Source organism: Opisthocomus hoazin, chromosome 6 (assembly GCF_030867145.1).
Source record: "Opisthocomus hoazin isolate bOpiHoa1 chromosome 6, bOpiHoa1.hap1, whole genome shotgun sequence".
NCBI classification, from domain to species: Eukaryota; Metazoa; Chordata; class Aves; order Opisthocomiformes; family Opisthocomidae; genus Opisthocomus; species Opisthocomus hoazin.
Window position 1 is genome coordinate 17,572,816 of NC_134419.1, and position 18,086 is coordinate 17,590,901.

General features: G+C 36.9%; 1 protein-coding gene across 3 annotated transcripts in view; it reads left to right on the plus strand.

Moving 5' to 3' along the window:
• SH3GLB1 (SH3 domain containing GRB2 like, endophilin B1) overlaps nt 1-17,807 on the plus strand; it is a 28,230-nt gene extending 10,423 nt beyond the window's left edge. The window contains exons 6-11 of one of the 3 annotated variants that reach the window (XM_075424854.1): nt 724-810; nt 2,241-2,264; nt 6,553-6,642; nt 7,175-7,275; nt 12,313-12,544; nt 13,535-17,807. In XM_075424854.1, coding sequence (XP_075280969.1) covers nt 724-810; nt 2,241-2,264; nt 6,553-6,642; nt 7,175-7,275; nt 12,313-12,544; nt 13,535-13,642 — 642 coding nt within the window. In that variant the 3' untranslated portion in view covers nt 13,643-17,807. The remainder of the gene's footprint in view (nt 1-723; nt 811-2,240; nt 2,265-6,552; nt 6,643-7,174; nt 7,276-12,312; nt 12,545-13,534) is intronic. The other 2 variants (XM_075424855.1, XM_075424857.1) reach the window with 2 other exon arrangements.
• Nucleotides 17,808-18,086: the final 279 nt, after the last annotated feature.

Sequence of the window (18,086 nt, forward strand, 5' to 3'; positions counted from 1 at the left end):
GTGTTAGTTCCATCACTAGTGTAATCCAGAGCTTAGTGCTTGGACAAAGTTATTGCCAGTTGCTGCTGATACTGCTTCACCAGTCTTAAATGCAGCAAGTAATTCACTGTTTTATGCACAAATAATTTGGCACTGGTAGAGCATGAAACTCTAGGCCTCTTAGGCACTACCTTGCCTGTACTTCAATTTTAATTACATTTTAACAACAGTGTGCATGTTTAAGAAGTAGCAGGTTGTAGAATTCCCAGAGAAGTGAAAAAAAATTGCGTCTCTACTTTATCCTCTGCACTATAGAAATAAAAACTAACCTGGATACAGGTGTGATGCGAATGGTTCATCTTCTGCTGGCTTGCTTATTTATAAAGGAAGATATCTGACAGTGCTGAACTGATAGGCTAGCAAAATGTGTTGAGTTATGATGCAAACTTTTATGTGTCACTACTTTCTTTGACAGGGTGGAGTGATAAGTTGCATCTACATCTGATTATTTTTTCCCCTGCTATAAAAATATGAAATATTTGATGAAATTATATTCTCCTATGCTTACTGTACAACTCGGATAGCTTAGATCAGTAGTTAAAATAGATAAATAACACTGTTTAGATTTCTACATTCGATTCACAGTCTGCTTAGCTTAAGCCTGCAGTGCTTTGTGCCAATAATCTGTTCACCTGCTATATTTGATGTTGTAACTTGCTTTTGTCTTTTATCTATGCACTTAAGCAACTAAACACCTCTCAGCCTGAAGAGAATAACATTATGGTAAATGTCTCTTACGTGCTCAACTTGCTGCATGTAAAATGGCTAAAGGTTTGTTGGCCTCCTGTGTTCATTCATTTTCCTATCAAATGTTTCCTCTTGCTATCCAGCTCATTTGGTCTTGTTTCAGATGTTCTCCACTCCAAACTGGATTGGTATAGTGTACTAAATACCCTTATGTCAGTACAGCATTAGATGTTCTCTTTATCAGAATATTTCTGATAATCTGAGGTATACAGTATTATATTCTAATTTCTATGAGTTTATGAATTGAAACTTAGGATGCAAAGAAATTGACTTTTTTTACATTACTTCTGAAATGAATTTCATCCATTAGAGGGAAAGGAATTATTTTGTTTTCCTATTTTTTTTAATAGGAGTAGGAGTGAATTATGTGAAATAGCCAGGAATATGTAGAAATTATTCCCTTCAAGCAATGCTTTACAAATAACTGAAACTGAATAATGTCACATAAATTAATGGCTTAAATTGGAGTACAGTATATCCCAGACTTGTTGCAAGGACTCAATGATGCAACTGCTTTTAGCCCCGTAATTGTGAAAGTGGAAAAGGAGGGGGTTAATTAATTATGTACAACATAGACTGTGCTGTTCAGCCTGTCCTGGTTTTGGGTCTGGGATCTGCACAGCATGGTGGGCCTCATCTCAATTAGTGTTCCAGATTTCTCAGTTGTGCTCAGATAAAAGAGCGAATAAACTTGTTTGTTACAACTTGCTTCTGCAAATTTTATGCGCATTTCTTCCTACTGAAGTCCTGATTGTGTCATCTTCTTACAACCGCAGAAAATGAAGATTACAGTAGAACTATATTGCAAGAGGGAATTAGAACAGCAAGCTGAAGTAATTAACTTCTACAGTAAATTCCTTGCAGTTCTATCATTTTTCTGTACTACTCGCTACTACTTTAATACTCAGTTTGAGATACCTCTGTAGCATTTTTAAATTAAATTTAGGTTTCAGTAAAAATGCTTGTGAAATAGGAAGCTGGTAATGGAATTAGCAAGAGGACTCACTCATTTGTCTGTTTCGGTCTTTACTTAACGTAGTGTTAAAATGAGAATAGCTTTCCATAGTTTTCCAATATTTTAGCATATTAAGGTAATTTAAATTCCTCCATAAGGTAATCTAGTTTGTCTGATTCCTGTAATTTTCTAAGTAGCTATGTCTTATGTTGTGATAGCTTGTTTCAAATAAATTGTTGTAACATGTAAGTTCTAAAAGTCATACTCTTCACTGTCTAACTTATTTCACAGATGTAGTACTATCCATACTCATTGTAGTTTCATTGTATATGAAGAGCTTTGGGCAACTGACTTATAGCACTCCTCAATTCCCTGTGAAGGTCTGAGGATGGAAAGTAGTTAAAAGCCAAAGTATGGTTGCATCCTGTATTAAAGTACCACCAATGCCTAAGTTTGTATGTTTTTATGTCCCCCCCTCCCCGATTTTAATGCTGACTAGATGTGGGCTGAGGAAGTGACAAAAGTAAGTAAACAATTTAGAAATTGCAGTATTCTGAAACCATAACTTGTGCTGGTCTAATGTAATAAAGGATATTGCATTGATATTGCAAGGATATTGTTGATTTCAGTCTAATGCCAACAGCCTGATTCATATATACTGGTTCCCTCTAGGGCCTTTCAAACTTCAGTGGTGAAACAATGCCTGGGGCTTGTTTAATAGTAAGCTGTTTCTGGCTGTCACTTAGTACTGTGTGATTCTCATGTGACAAGATACAATAGAAAAAGAACTACAGGACTGGTCTCTCAAAAATCTACTGGTATGGTATCCTGTTAAAAATGAAATCTTCAGAATGAGCTTATTTAAAAATTTCCATAAAGGTTTGGGTCTAGTAGTCCAAGCTGTCCTGAATAACACTGATCTTCAACTTTTAGCCAGAATGTGGAACAGTAACCAAAACGCTGGACTGCATGCAAGAAACTCGGAGAAATCTGTTTTGGGGGGGTGGTTTTTGTTCCCCAGCTTTCTCCCCAGCATCAGTAGAGAATCCTGTGCTTATCTTAGACAATTGAAGTTAGGAGGTAGGCACATCTCAAAACTGCACCTGGGCTGAACACTGGTTCGTAAATATAGCATTAGCCTTGGGGTGGGGGTTGCAGCCTTTTCTTGTCATGCCATCCCTTGCACAGGGACAAACTCAGTGGGGTAATGGCGTGCTATGCGATCGCTGCTCCGGTGCCATGAGAAAGGCTGTTCTTAGGCTCGCCAGCTCTGACAAAGCAGTGTTGGGAACAGGCTGTGAGAAGCTGTGCTAACAGTTAAGAAGTTTATTAGGGGATTTCTGTACAGGAGGGGAACTAAAAATTAAGGGTAGTAATAGAAAGTAAGGGTAGCTGGAGGGTAGGGGCTTTGCAGTATGCTTTTTTAAAGGGAGACTAGATAGGCAGCTGTGGGAGGTGTAAGGAGTTGCTGTTGGAAGCTGGGCTATGGAGCTTTGGGTGAAATTTCGGGGGTTGCAAGAGAAAACAAATGAAGGCTTTTTCTCTTCTAGTTTTGTGAGTTATGATGCAAACAGGGGAAGTGTAAGGTGAGAGTTTATGGGGGAAAAAGGAGTTTAGAGACTGAACTGTAAAAAGGAGGGTTAGGTCAACTTTGATGCCAAAGTTTGAGAATTATTTTACTATTTAAGTGAGGTAACTATTTGGAAGTAGCAAACCTGTCTCCTGGAGTACTTTATTTTGGGAAAAAGATGTCGGGAGCAGTACTGCTGTAAGAAAAACTAATCTTGAAGCTATAAGACAACGATGAATAAAACTAATTGCTTTTCAGAGACTATGACAAGCAACTTTAAGGATAGTGAAATCTAACATTGTGTGTCTTGGAGAGAAAAAGAAATAATACAAAGTGTTTAACCATAGCATAAAGGAGACTAAAAGCTTTAAATCATGTAATAAGTTATGTAATTCAGGGTTCCCCTTTTTTATTAAGCATATAAAAAGCAGAGACTGTTGAGAAGAAACTACAACACACATTTTCTACCAAAGGAACAGTAACCCATTCAGGTTTCTAAAGGCAAACTGTGTTTGAGAGTTGGGGGAAGAGATTCATAGAAGTTTTCAGTTTAAATCTAAGAAAGTTCCAAACAAGGATTTCAGACTGTCAGGTAATCTCTGGATCAATTACAGGGTTTTTCTGAGTTAGAAAAAAAGATCTGCATGGTGTTAATAACAAACTTACTTCAGTTTAACTTCCCCTCTGAAATGTGGAATTAGAGGATATTAAATACTGTACTATAAAACACAGGGAGTGGGTACTGATGTTACACACTTTATAAACATACAAATTTTGTTAGGAGTCTTCTGAGGTGTCTGGTGTCGTCGATGGAAAGAGCAGAGGCTTTTAGCGCATGTTCAGCACTTTGAGGTTGGGTTTTGAGCATCAAGAGGAGCTCCTGTCTTTCACTACAAAGGAGACTTTTACTAATAGTTTGTCTAATAAAAAATTAGGAAGATGATTTTGTTTCCTGTGCTTTTATGATTGTGTGTTTGCCCTTAGCTACAGGATTGCATAGTATTTCTGAGAGGTCATATATTCCTATGTGAAATTTGGGGAGATTATGAACTTCTGAACATTCATATTCAGAAACATGGTTCATATTCTGAAATTGGGGAGCAAGTACCATTTTGAGGGATCTTCATTGGAGATACTTGGCAAGGCCTTCTAATTGTTCTAAAACCAAAATATGACTGCAGCTGGGGGTCACTGTAAAGTTTAGGCTTGTGTTTTGAGCTCTTCATTCTGTTCAGAAACAAAGTTGATCAGGCCATAAGCTTTCCAGATTGAAAGTCAGTGGTTCTTCACGTTTACCACAAGGTGTAGAATAGATACGCTGTCCTGCTACTGTTTGCCTAGCAGTACTGAAAATAGGGATGGGCAAAACAGATTAAACACATCATGACATAATTCAATTTATGTAAATTGCTAAAAAAACACTACATGGGGCTTTTGTAAAGATAGGTATTTAAAGCCACTCTGTACTGGCTAAGTTAATACATGTGACCACATTACTCGCTTTGCCTTTTCTTATAGAAAGTAGTTGACTTGCTAAAATATTGTTGAAACAAATAGAATTATTCTGAGAGATATTTCCCTTTCTTGTAAGTCTGTATTCTCATGTATCTACTTACCTGGCAGGAAGAAGGAAACACATTAGCAAGTGCTGACTTTAGAGAAGGAAGAGACTAGACTATTTATCTCCAGATAGGTTTACCTAAGGTTTTGCTGATTGTTTTTAAAGGACATGAAGATGTTGCTAATACAGAAGGGAATTATTTTCTTCCCCTCTTGGCTGTCGGGTTTCTTTGTTTTCCTCTGTTTGTTCTTACATTTCTCTCAGTGACTGCCAGATGTATTCCACTGATATTAATACAGATTTGATATGAAAATTCCAAGTAAAGAATCTTGCCTCAACAGACTTTGAAAACCTAATTAGTTTGTAACTTGAACATACACTGCTATCTCAGTTTTCAGTAGGAAACAGGACTCTATAGCTACTTCCTCGCTGTTTAATTAATGTGTAAGCCTTCTCAGCTGCAGTGACTTGAGATGAAAAACATTTCTTGGGTAGCTGCATCATTCTTCTGTGCTCATTGCTGAAATTAAGATCCTTCCATGTGACTTTTCATATTGATTAACGTTAGTGGAATGCAAGAGCAGAATGTTTGCAAACAGATAAAATCCTTTTGAAACCAATGTTTCATTGGTATTGCCTCATTAAGTTTCCTGAAAATATATTTCCTTACTCGGTTTTGTTGAGAGTAGTAACTGCTGCATCTTGGAGTAACGCAGATTTTTACCTTTGGGTCTGTTTTTAGAAACAAGGTACTAAATGCATGTAAGCATTGTGACAAGGTAATCCAGATTCCAGGCTGAGTACATTCTGTCTTGGAACAGTAAATTTTACCTATTACAGCATATTTCTATATATTTGTGTGTTTTGAGTAGTGTCCTCCCCACCCCCCCAAAAAAATACTCTAATGTCAATTTGTGCTAGGTGGAAGTCCTTTAAAACTGCTGTAACATTGTTAACTTATTTAAAAATTGCTGATAATCATATGTAACAAGGAATAAATTTGAATAATTTAAATATGAAACAAATCCAGTAATTTTAATAAAAATTTTACTCTAGTTGAAGTAAGAACATTTGCTATAGTTTGGATTTATTTGTTTTTAAAGACGCCTCAATTACAAGCTCCAGAAATAGTTGTAGTAGCTTGATGGCCAGTATGAGATTTATGAAATACCCTATTAAAACTTATTGTCATATTTATGTACAGCTGATTGCTGTGCAGTTATGTGACAAAAATAATGCAGGGTTTACCGTAAAGTATTTGGTCAGAGCCCTGTGAACTTGAAGTATGGAAAACCATTATGTTGTCCTTGGCTGCCACTGCTATGCTGGCAGAACCCATGGTGCAGACACTGTTATGCCAATGAACTCTTGGTTGTTGTTAGGAGAGGTGGGGTTATACTGCTGGCAGAAAAATGCCTGCCTTCTGCATACGTTGACTCTGTGTGGTAGGTGTCTGATGATAAAGCTGTTGGGTGTACAGGGCCTCAGCATTTCTGAACCCAAAATGCAATTACTCTTTTTGCCTACTAAAGATCTGCAAAGAAAAAGCACGTATTTCAAACACCTGAGCTTTTGATTAATGCATTTGTATGAGTAGCTCTGAATAAATTGGAACTGTTGCAGTCAGAAGGTGTAACGGAGTGCATTGTACAAACACCTAATGTGCATCCCTACTTTTAGTCTGAACAGGAAGTACGAATTACTCAGAGTGAATTTGACCGTCAAGCAGAGATTACCAGACTTCTGCTGGAAGGAATCAGCAGTACACATGTGAGTACCCAAAAGGGGTAGAGGGGGAAAGTCAAAATCAGGCCACTTGCTAAAAATAACTACAGTAAGCTGCTTGGAAACTGTGGGCTATGAGGTTTCACTTCAGCACGTTAAAGCATTGAACTGTGTATTTTTTAGTTTTTGAGTTATAGTTTAGTATCTGCTGAATTTAACTTTAGTCTCCTGTTAAACTTGAGAATGGAGGAGCTTTCAATTTTATCCTTTAAACTCAGTTTCCCATTCATCAGGTGAACTGAATGTTGAATCCACAAAAAAGTGCTAAAATATTTCTGTTCTGAGAACAATATAGGTAAATGGCATGATGCTTGTACAGCACCTATTTTTTGTGTTCAAATATATTAATTTTTGTGACATTTTATCCCATTTATCTGGTAAATCCAGGAACTGTGCCCATGTGGCATAAATCCTTATGTGCCTATATTGACGTTACCACATGATTAGTAGACCAGGCTTTCTAATGCAGCATAGTACTTTTACAGAATAAAAACCTGAATTCTTTGCTATATTGTAGGCACATCATCTTCGCTGTCTGAATGATTTTGTTGAAGCTCAGATGACGTATTATGCACAATGTTACCAGTATATGTTGGATCTTCAGAAACAACTTGGAAGGTAGTAACACTAAAAAGTTCAGAAAAAAAAACCCCATGTTTTTTTCCAAATTCTTATGAATAGTAGGAAAATTTACACTGATATAACAGTGGTGAACAGGCAGGCATGCTGGACTGAAAGGAAATATATCTCTTCTCAGGTAATTACTAATATGCGATTACCCCAGTGCAACTACGTCCCTAAGCCTACATGCAGCACTAATGCCTTTTGAAGGTTGATTTACTGAGATTTTGTATAATTTATAATTGAGGAAGGTGAGCCAATAGTAAACTCATTTAAAGGTGCAAAAAATAATTTCTAGAGATTTACTTGTAATCATTCAGTTGTCTTGTGCTTCATGTTACAAATCCACTGTGCAGTGTGGGGTAAGTTTTTGTACTGCCCTTAAATTCCTGTTACCTCTTAATTTGCTACATGGTACTACCTGATTTTAAATGGAACTGCGTTCTCCACTGTTAAGTGAGTTGCCAGCATAGATACTGTATCTAATCAGTAATCCAAAGCACTCAGGGTGGAATGAGCAAATTCATCTAGTTCTACTGTTTTGTGGGTTTAATATTCTTAAAGTGAGAGAAGAAACTGTCTGACATTAGTTTGTGCTCATAATCCTTTTTTTGTGATTGGTGGTGATGTAAAGAGATCGACGTGCTTACTTTTCATGAAGTTTCCCTATTCTAATTAATCTTTACAAATCAGCCTTTCTTAGGGTTGTACCAGACCATGTTATGTAGGTGAGCATATGCATTGAAGGATTGTCTGTACTTAAAAGTTTACTGTAGTGTCTATTCTCAATAACTATCTATATAAAGTATCTCTGTTTATGTTCTTCATGACAAGGAAGTAAAAACAAAAGCATTCCTGAGTCTTGTCCTTTTCCTGACTTGCAGCTTCCTGTGGCGTTTGATTTCCTGGCCTCAGTTTGTTTGAATGGGTAGTCTAAAGACTTTTCAAAAAAAAAAAAAAAAAAAAAAGCCTTTAAAACTACATTCGACTGAAAGAAGTATTCAACTACAAGATTTGGTACCACATAAATGCAAGTTGTAGAATTGAAAGCTTGGAAGTAAACATTTACTGGATTAAGGACAAGCACCTCTAAATTAGAAATTAAGTGAAGTATATTTACACAACTATTATGAGAGGGTGTTTTTAAAATCTGTACTCTTATCCCAGTATGCTTACCAAACAGAAATTTTTAAGCATAATACCCTTAATCAAAGGAAGAACCTATTCCTGTTTAAAATCTCTAGCTTTAGGATGTATAGCATGTCCTAGAACAGTTGTCTGTCTTTAAAATGTATGTAAACTCCTACCAGGTATAAAAAAATACATTTGAAGAAAATACTGCCTTTAGGAAAACAGAAGGATGTATCTTTATGTGGCTATGATTTGATTATTATTTTTGATAAAATTATTATTACTACTAGAAGACCAAAAGCATGGAGACTTTGCAAAATCCTAAATGCCTCAAACAGCCAAATGAAGTTTCACTGCCTATGTGGATTAAAATAGTAATGGTATTAAATCTTGGGCGTGTCTTTCCTTCTTTGTGCAAGGAAGTCGCACTGAACTATTGACAGAGAGCACTGGGACAGGGTCTCAAGTTGCACTCCTTGCTTTGGAATAGTTCCTCAGTTTATAGGCATACGGTGCGTAGCATGTGCATTAAATAAACAGATGAGCAGGATACGTGTAATGGTCTTCCTATGTTCCGCATAGGCAGATAATAGTACCAACTAAATAGCTTAGGTGCTCAGCTAGATTTTGGTTGTATTTGCCAGCACTCTATTAGTTAACAACGGATCTGTAGTGCTCAGTTACACATGCTCTTTTTACACATCTAAGAATGACATTGTGCCATATTCTCATATGAAAGCCAAGAGCTGTGAGGGACTTATTTTTGTTTTGAGATAATTGGTGAACCAAAGGTATTCAGCCTCTAAGTGAGATGGTTTGTTGCTTGAAACAGAAACCTGGTTCTCAGAGTAGATGCATATTATATGTTTTACCTGGGTCAGAATCTAGCACATAAACCCTAACCTGCTTCATGCTGACACTATTCAAGTTCCAAGGCTAAGCACAGATTTTCCTGATGTATTCTCCACAGTTGGCTGTAGTGAAAGTGGAGGAAAAACTTGTGCTCAGTTCTCTTTATATAAATAGACATGGTTTTATGGAGGTTTCCCTTCAAGGCAGCATCAGCTGCTTATTCCTCTCCTGCCTCCCCCTCCTGGGGGGCTGCCTAAAGAATCAAATCTCCCAGGTTAAAAGCAGTCTTGCTTCGGTTTCTTAGTTCCCCAGAATGAACTAAACAAATCTATTTCAAATATACTGGTACGCTGGCTGCTTTTATTTTTGCTGATAACTGCTTTTGCTCTGAGTTTTCTCAGCTTCATTGACAGCCAAGCCTAAGCTTTGGCATAATTATCTTTTCAAATCACCCATGACTGGTCCCTGCTCTACAAGCTGTGAAACTCGTACTACTCAGGTGTTCAAAAAAATCCCTTAAAACCTCTGTATAGCTGAAGCTTTCCAGTAATGTGCCTACATATGGCTTTACGAAGAGTGACACTTGATGCTTGACTGATTGACAGAGTGGTTATAAAGCTTTGGCTTTCTTCTCTAGCTGAACAAAACCAGTGACCCTTTGAACTGAGCAGAATTATTTATAAGTACTTACTGTGTTAACAGAGAACAGGTTTGGCAGTATACTAAACAGTAAATTAGCAATATGGAGAAACAGCTGATTGTCATTTAAAATGAAATCCCTCTGTTTGAATGCCAGCTAATGAAGTAATAAACACATTATGAGGCACAGCTGAGTTATCCCTACAAAAATGTGGGGTCTAGCTTTTCTTCCTTTTGTTCTCCTCATTTGATTTGCTCAGGGAACATGGTGAACTGGTTTGGAAAACTGATCTGGCAAATGATAAAGAAAAAAAAAATTCTATTTGGTGGAGTTGCAGTCTCCTCTTGGTGAGTTGAACCAGCTCTATGATCAAAATAAGGTTAAGGTAGGCCGGAGAGGGAAGTAAGACTTGCTCCTTTGGACAGTAGTAATCTGTCAAAAGACAACAGTCTCCTGAAAGTCTATACAATTTTTTATATGCAATTCAGTCTAACTGTAAAGGGGCTAGTTCTGTCCTTCACAATATATTCCTGCTGTTTGCCTTTAGTCAGGTATAACAATGGGATGACTGCAAGGTGAGCGTGTTTAACAAGCTGTTCTGATGGAAAGCTAGCAGACTTCTTGGTGATTTTTGTTAGATCAGATTGTTGAACCAACTCAAAGCAACATATTGTTAGATCTGAATCAAGTGACAGAGAATGAACATTTGCACAATAAAGCAGTAGAGGAGTGCATCCACCCTGTTTGGTGGCAGGGTAAATATACAAGAGTAAGCACAGTCTGAAACTGTAAACTTGCGTACAGCACCACTGCAGCTGATCCAGGTTTGAGTTGCTTTAATACCACCTATATTCATGGCCACACAATCCAAAAATTAGTCACTATATTGATAGATTTAGTTTTTACCTGCATCATCTCCCTAAACCAGCTACTCTTACGATAATGTGAACACCAGTAATGCTGCAGATGTGAGTCTAGGAGTATACTGATTTTGATTTGTGTATTTAAAGTTGCCACTGAACTGCATCTTCAGGAAGAACTTAACTGGGGAGCATAGGTGGAAAGGGATGAGATGAGACTGTTTTCTGACAGGGTCATACGCACAATATGACTAGATCTTTATTATGTCAAAAGAGTAGGCAAAAAAAGGGCGGGGTTTAATATGTCCACATTCCAGATATTAATGAAAAAGCATCTATTTGGAAGGACTGATGAGGAAAGTTATGTGTTGTAATTGACTGACTAGTTGATGTGTAGAGTGGTCAGAAGAGTGGAAGGAAATGCAGCTACAGTTCCATGTCATCCTGACTCAGTTTAATTTCTATTTGCTGACTTTTTCACTCCATCAGCTCTGCCACTTTTCAAAACCTTAACTGACCTGCTTTTAAAGTAGAACCAGACGAATGTTGGAACAAAGGAAGGCAGCAAAGATGACAAGGAATGACTACATCAACTGCTAAACAATTAAGTTTAGTCTGCCATGGAACTTCATCCCAAGATGTAAGGCAGAGTGACATGAAACAGTCTCACCACTCGTCGTTGCCCTCCATGCTGTCCCATTCCCTCTTCCCTGTTTCACCGAGACCTCTTGCTGCTTTGCTCTCCTCTCTGCTCCGGGTTGTGTCTGCTTTGGCTCTCACCACAGATTTTTGTGATTCAGCTCATTAACTTAGGAGAAGATTATACACTTTTTCCCTACTTTTCCCCCCCTCCCCCCCCCCAGGCAGGTTAATGAGTTGAACTGACTTCATGGAAGGGTTTAGCAGACACTGCAGCTGGCACAGAGCAAGCAGCTGCCTGACCTAGAAAGCAGGGGCTTCAGCTGATATAAGATCCTCTTTAGTATAACAAATATTTTTGTTTTACAGCATGCAGTTAGCTGAATCAACAAAATTATTTCGATTTCAAAAACAGTTTTGAGGGTTTTTTCTTCTTTCAGAGGGAGGCTGTGTTTTTTAAGCTGTATTATATTTCCCAGATCTGATTCATCACCACAATCTTTTGTGTAGCCATATAACTGAGGAATGAGCAGGAAGAGGTGAAGGCTACTGTTACTGGCAAGCTGTCAAAAGAAATGTTTATTAAAATACAGTCTGAATTAAGTCTGACCAACAGTGCTTTCCTGGCTTTGTGCTTTTTTTTTTTTTTTTTTTTTTGGACACAGTTACGAAGTTTCTTTAAGGTAGCAGTATTTCTTTTAGAGTATATTGGTTTGGTTTATACTACAGATGAGGAAGAAGTATCTTCATTAAGGTTTATAAAATATTAGTGCTATTCTATTATTGCTGTCTTCTGGTGTTTATTCTGTAGTTGAAGAAAGCAAGAATGCTAATTTAGGCATGGAGGCATGTATAACTCCCCATGTAGAACTGATTCACTCAGAAGTCTTCTTGTTTGATTTTCTCCCACAGCTTTCCATCTACTTTCCTCTCTAACGATAATCAGTCTTCCTCAGCTCCTGTGCAGAGTGTTTCTGCTCCCTCAGTCTTGGCCTCAGCCTCTGCTTCGTTGCCTTCAGTAAGCAAATCAGTAGTTACTTCAGGCATCACTGAACTGAAGTCATCAAGTGGCAGCAGGAAAGCTAGAGTTCTCTATGACTACGATGCCGCAAACAGCAGTGAATTATCACTACTTGCAGATGAGGTAAGACTTTTCTATGTACCTTGATCATTTAAAAGTATAATCGGAATGCTTGTGACTAGCCAGTTAAGATGTGCTACATCAAAAAATCCGTGCAGTTGATTTTTTTAATTAAACTTCAGTAGTACTCTTAGAGCATTGTCCTGTACCTATGTACCCTGATATTCTATAGTGAGAGTTAATAGTTGTTACAACAGCTTAGCTTGTAAGAACGTTTGCTAGACAATCGAGATGCAATTCTGCTCTTCTTTTTAACCTCACCTTTACCACTGTTATCGATACAATTAGTCTTTCAAGCATTAAATACTGCAATTTGGGAAGAATGTAAAAATACAACCACTTCTTGTTTTGATGGTGGTGGTTGTGCTGTGCTTATTCCTGTTCCAATTCAATTGCGCTCTTAGGTCAGAGAGTCTATACAAAGCAGGCAGAGATGTACAATAAAGCAGGGTGCTGGAACAGAGTTCCACCTAGTAATGTGACTGTAGCTTAACCCTGAAAAGAGCATCCACAAAGACGTTTTCAGACTTTTTGGGTTTTTAAATATGCATCACTTGAAATATTTCTATTTGACTTTTTTCTTATGTAGACAGTGACTTAGAAGCTGTGGCCCAAGATTTTGTGTTAAGATGTAGCACATCAGCATCGTCTGTCTTTCAGTCATGCACTTGAAGATCCAATGAACTTTCTTATAGATTGCCTGTTGAAGGCAATATACAAGACTTATAGATTAAAAAATAATAGAAAAGAAACAGTAATGAATAGAATTGCATCAGGAAAAAAAGGGACTTTAAAATATGCTGCTATGTCTACTTCTTTTCCGTGAACCAGTGAAATAATTTTTGTGAGCACTAGATTATGTTCCATAGATGCTCAAATGCTCTATTTAACTTGGTTAATATAAATTCTGAGACCTTGGAAATCACATGAAGGTAGACTGTAATTTTTTTCCAGGCAGATAAAGGTTATAATAATGTGTTTCTGTTTTTTTAGGTGATAACAGTGTACAGTATCCCTGGCATGGACTCAGACTGGCTGATGGGTGAAAGGGGAAATCAGAAAGGCAAAGTGCCTATTACTTATTTAGAACTGCTAAACTAAGTGGTTGGCCCGAATAAAGACTGTCAATTATGGCAACACCATATTTATATACAATTAACGTTATGTAAGCAGGTTTAAGTGTCTTCCATACTATTGTCTTGAGGGACAAATACCAGCCATTACAAACTGGCTTTTCTGCCAGCATGGTTGCATGGTAAATACTCTATTCAAACTTAATGTGTTTAAAGCTTTTACTTCATGTGCCAAGAACATGTTTCCTACAGATCTGTTTCTACTGAATTTTTCACTAATACAAGCTTCTACTTTTGAGTAATCTAGATTGAAAGCAGGAGGTACTGTTTTCTACTGAAATTTTTCATTAATGGCAAAGCTTTTCTTCACTTAAAATAAACTTATTGTGTACTGATATAGGTGTAATGCATGTTATTTGAATAACCTAAACCAAAGTGAAACAGAAACCTTAAAGAAGTCCGTATGGTTCTCTTCATAGCACTTGTGGAATTCAAATGTGCTGAGGCATGTGTGGCTATTTGCTGAATAGAACTGGTGCGTTCAATTACCTTTGGAAAATGAAAATGGTGGTTTTCTCTCTGTTGAAAATTTAAGGAAAATTGCTAGTATGTTGAAATTTTAAACTGCACCTAGGTGGATTGACGCAAGCTAGTGGCATACATTCTGACTTGTTTTTAATCGTGCCTTGTATTTTTTTCCCTTGAATTGCTTTGCAGAAAAGAGGCTAATTCAGTTTGATTAGTAATTAAGATTCTTTCAACTGCAAATCAGCCTTTATGTTAATTTAAGCGCTGCATTTTGCTAACCAAAATATACAGTGTCTCTACGTTTAAGTAGTTCTGTAGAATATACACAGATGAGTATACATTTGTTCAGATTGTAGGTTTTAATGAAAATCTGCATCCACAATTCTTACGCAACAGTTTGTTATGTACTAATTGGATTCAATTAGCATTACATTTTTTTGCTTTGTAAGAGGACCTCCTTTAAATATGTGGGAAGGAAAACAAAATTTTGTGAACCTACAAATGGCTTTAACAAAGGTAGTGTTATTTGCAAACAACATAACTTTTTCCTAAACATTGCACCCTGTAATATTTCATAAATAGCAGATTTTTAAGGCTGTAAAAAAAAAAAAATCCCCTCAATCTATCCTTTTTAATCTTTTTAAGTTCCAATATATTTAATTAACTGAGTTGGACTTGTTGAATGAAATGCCTTCCATTGAGAAGAAAATTATTCTCCTTGCAGAAGATGCAACATTGACAGAAATCCACTTGAGCTCTCGAGGCATACTGGTGCCACAAGCTTAGCTAACTGCTTCTGATCAGCAACTTTGTGTGCAATGACAATTCTTTAAACATTTTTTTGACACTGTAATTGCAAACATGTAGTGATGAAACTTTCAGTGATACAAATTACTTCAGTGAGATGTATAAAATTGTATTCATTTAGGTGATGTGGTTGTTTAATGAAAAGGTGATGATTTTTATTATGAATTGCACTTCTAGAAATAGTCTCTTTCATTTTTAGAGTGCAGAGGTTACATTAAAACAAATACATTGAGTTGCTTCAATTGCAACCTTATTGGCGTAACTGCCAAGAAAATTCTAGGTTTATTTGGTCTGTTAAAAGCAAAGATTAGAGGAAACAGTAGTGATGAATTAGAAATAACCATGAAGAATTCATGATGCATTCAATAAAATCAGTAGGAAGATGAAGCCCTTAGTTTAGAAGGAAAAAGACCGAACACTTTAACCACAGTGGTGGTGACTTAATTTATAGAATATTCAAGAATACTTATGTACAATAATTCAAAAATGTAGTTGACTCTTTGCTATACTGGACCATTTACTTCCTATTTAAATGCAATAAAATGTTATAGAGCAGCATTTAAAAAGATGGTGTGAGTTCAGTGAAATGTAAGTAGTACAGCTATGTGAAGGCAACATTTGGCAGCAAAATTACTTTTTTTATGTGTCGGCAGCTTAAGCTATGTGTGAGAAATTGCAGTTGACCCCTAGTCTAACAAAGCTGCAAATCCATATTCTCAGTTTCAAACGAAATCTGATTTTCCTTTTAAGTAAAGAAAGTTGTTACTGTTTTGTTAATCTCACCTATTGTGAGGTTCTCTGTTGTACCATTGAGAAGGGAAGCTGGTAGAAAACTTCTTGTTTAAGCTAGTATTAAATTGAATAGAGCTTTATTGCAGATATTTCCAAAACTTAACCTCTTTAAGCGCCATTTTGTGGGGATCTTCCAAATAAAAATTGAGTGGACTTTGGTTTTGCTTTCTGATTCAATGATTTTTTGCAACAAATATGGAAGTAAGTGAAGTTAGCTTTGGGTCTCTCATTTCTTTGGTTAATTCCCTGTTTTCTTAGAACAAGCTTTGTTTGTTGAAAGAAATGAAGAAAGGTAAACCAGGCTAGAAAAACCCTATATGAAAGTTCCAGACATTTGGGAAATCGGATTTCAAACATGGGAGAAGAAAGTGTAGAACGTGGATTACCTTGTTAACTGGTTTGGCAAGATAAGTGCATTCTGAATTGATACCTAAGGATGTGTGCGTGCATTGCTGTTCAACATGCACCCTTTTTTCTGTATTTACTGCCATTTTACTTCATTTTTCTAATTTATGTTAAGATTTTGGACAATTTCAACCAGAATAGCCATCCCATGTATACTGTGTAATAAACCTGAGTGAGTTTGCATTGAAGATTAGCAGCTTTTTTGGCAGATGGATAATATTTGGTATCATTAGTGTGAGTAAATGAATTCGTTTAGAAAATGAAATACTAGCTTTAAAGAATTTATACCATAATTGCTGGTTTTAATGCTTTCTTAGTCAGGCTAAGCTTGAAAAGTAACTCCTACTGATCCTTAACAGAAAGCCTGTTTTGGACTTTTTGCAAACCATGAGATTTTTATAATTGCTTCTGTTTCTTCTAGAGTAGCATTGTATCTTGGAGCAGAATTCTCTAACATATGGAAATTTTGGCTACAGGTAAAACCATCATTATATAGCATCTTAATTCAGGCAAATGTGTGTGGGAAGGTGGAGGAAAGTAGGAAATATATCCATGAAGTACATGACTGCAAAGATACCGAATTTAGCACAGGGCTCTGCCCTAACTAATTAGCCTTCCGAAACGGAAGCATAATCAGCCCACAAACAACACTGCGTTATTACAGCTCTGCTGCCTCTGGGGTTAGCGCTGGCATCTCTGGATCTCATATACAGTATGTGAATTAGTATGCTGCCATATCAATTCTTACAGTGTCACTAGCTCCGGTATGTCTATAATCTGCAATTTATTGAACATTAGGGAAGCTGCAAGAAAAGATAGAGTTAAGCCTGTATATTCTAGTTGTTTAAGGAACACTGTAAGGAGAATGTCTTTCTTGTTAAAATGCAGACACTGTAGCAGTAGACTAAAGCTGTAATATCAAGGTTTGAAAAATGCAAAGTTTAACAACTGTAGGTGCCCTGCTAAAACAGAACTTGAGAGCATTACTTACAAGCTGCTTTGGCAATGACCAGCAGTCCATACACAACAGAAGCTTCCAAAAGGCGGTTGTGATGCTCTAGGGGAAGAGAAGCAAAATGTATAAAAGTGATTCAGATTAAATACTTGCCTATGGTAGTTGTAGCTTGAATTTTTTGTATATAGGTAGGTATACAATTGGACCCTAAGTTTGGCCACAGGATGCAGCTTCATAAGTGCCATTTGCTGTATTGTTGTCAGTAGAAGAAACATACATGACAGTTCCACTTCTAAATCTGGCTTAGGGAAGAGGTTGCATTAAAACCATTTTGGTTCCTCTATCAATAATACATTTAGAGTTTAATCTGGGAATTAATTATAAGGCATCAATAGATTAAATGAGATTAAATAGTAATCAATTGATTCCTAAGTGTTTGATTGTCAGCACTGAATAATGGCTTCTTCGATCTCAACTCAGTCCTTTTTGGAAGACTGTGAAAGAGTGGCCTGAGGTGTATTCGAGGGGCCAAGATGTGATCATATATGGAAAATTAGTTAATTTGCTTTTATAGTGCTTCAAAATAATTAGTCGTACAAAAACTTGATGTACTGTATGCAACTTCCGTGCATCTATGTGGAATGTGGCTTTTCATGTATTACATCTGGCCTTTTCAGTCTCCTCTTAAAAGAATGCTTTCTACCAAGCACCTTCGTTAAAGTTCATTTTGTGAGTTGGACAAATGTTTTCTGTTCATCCTTAAGAGCTGCACTAATGAATCCACAGGACCACTTTTATCACAAATTCTCATTTTAGTATCCCATGACAATGCTTTCCACTATTGTCTCAGTCGATCATGCCGCAGAATAAGCATCAGAAGTACAACGTGTATAGCTGCTTTTGCTGGAAGAATATGGTCATGATTGCTTGGTTCCAGCAACGAGTTTCTGCCATCAGCAGTTTGTCCATCTGGCTTTATGACTTG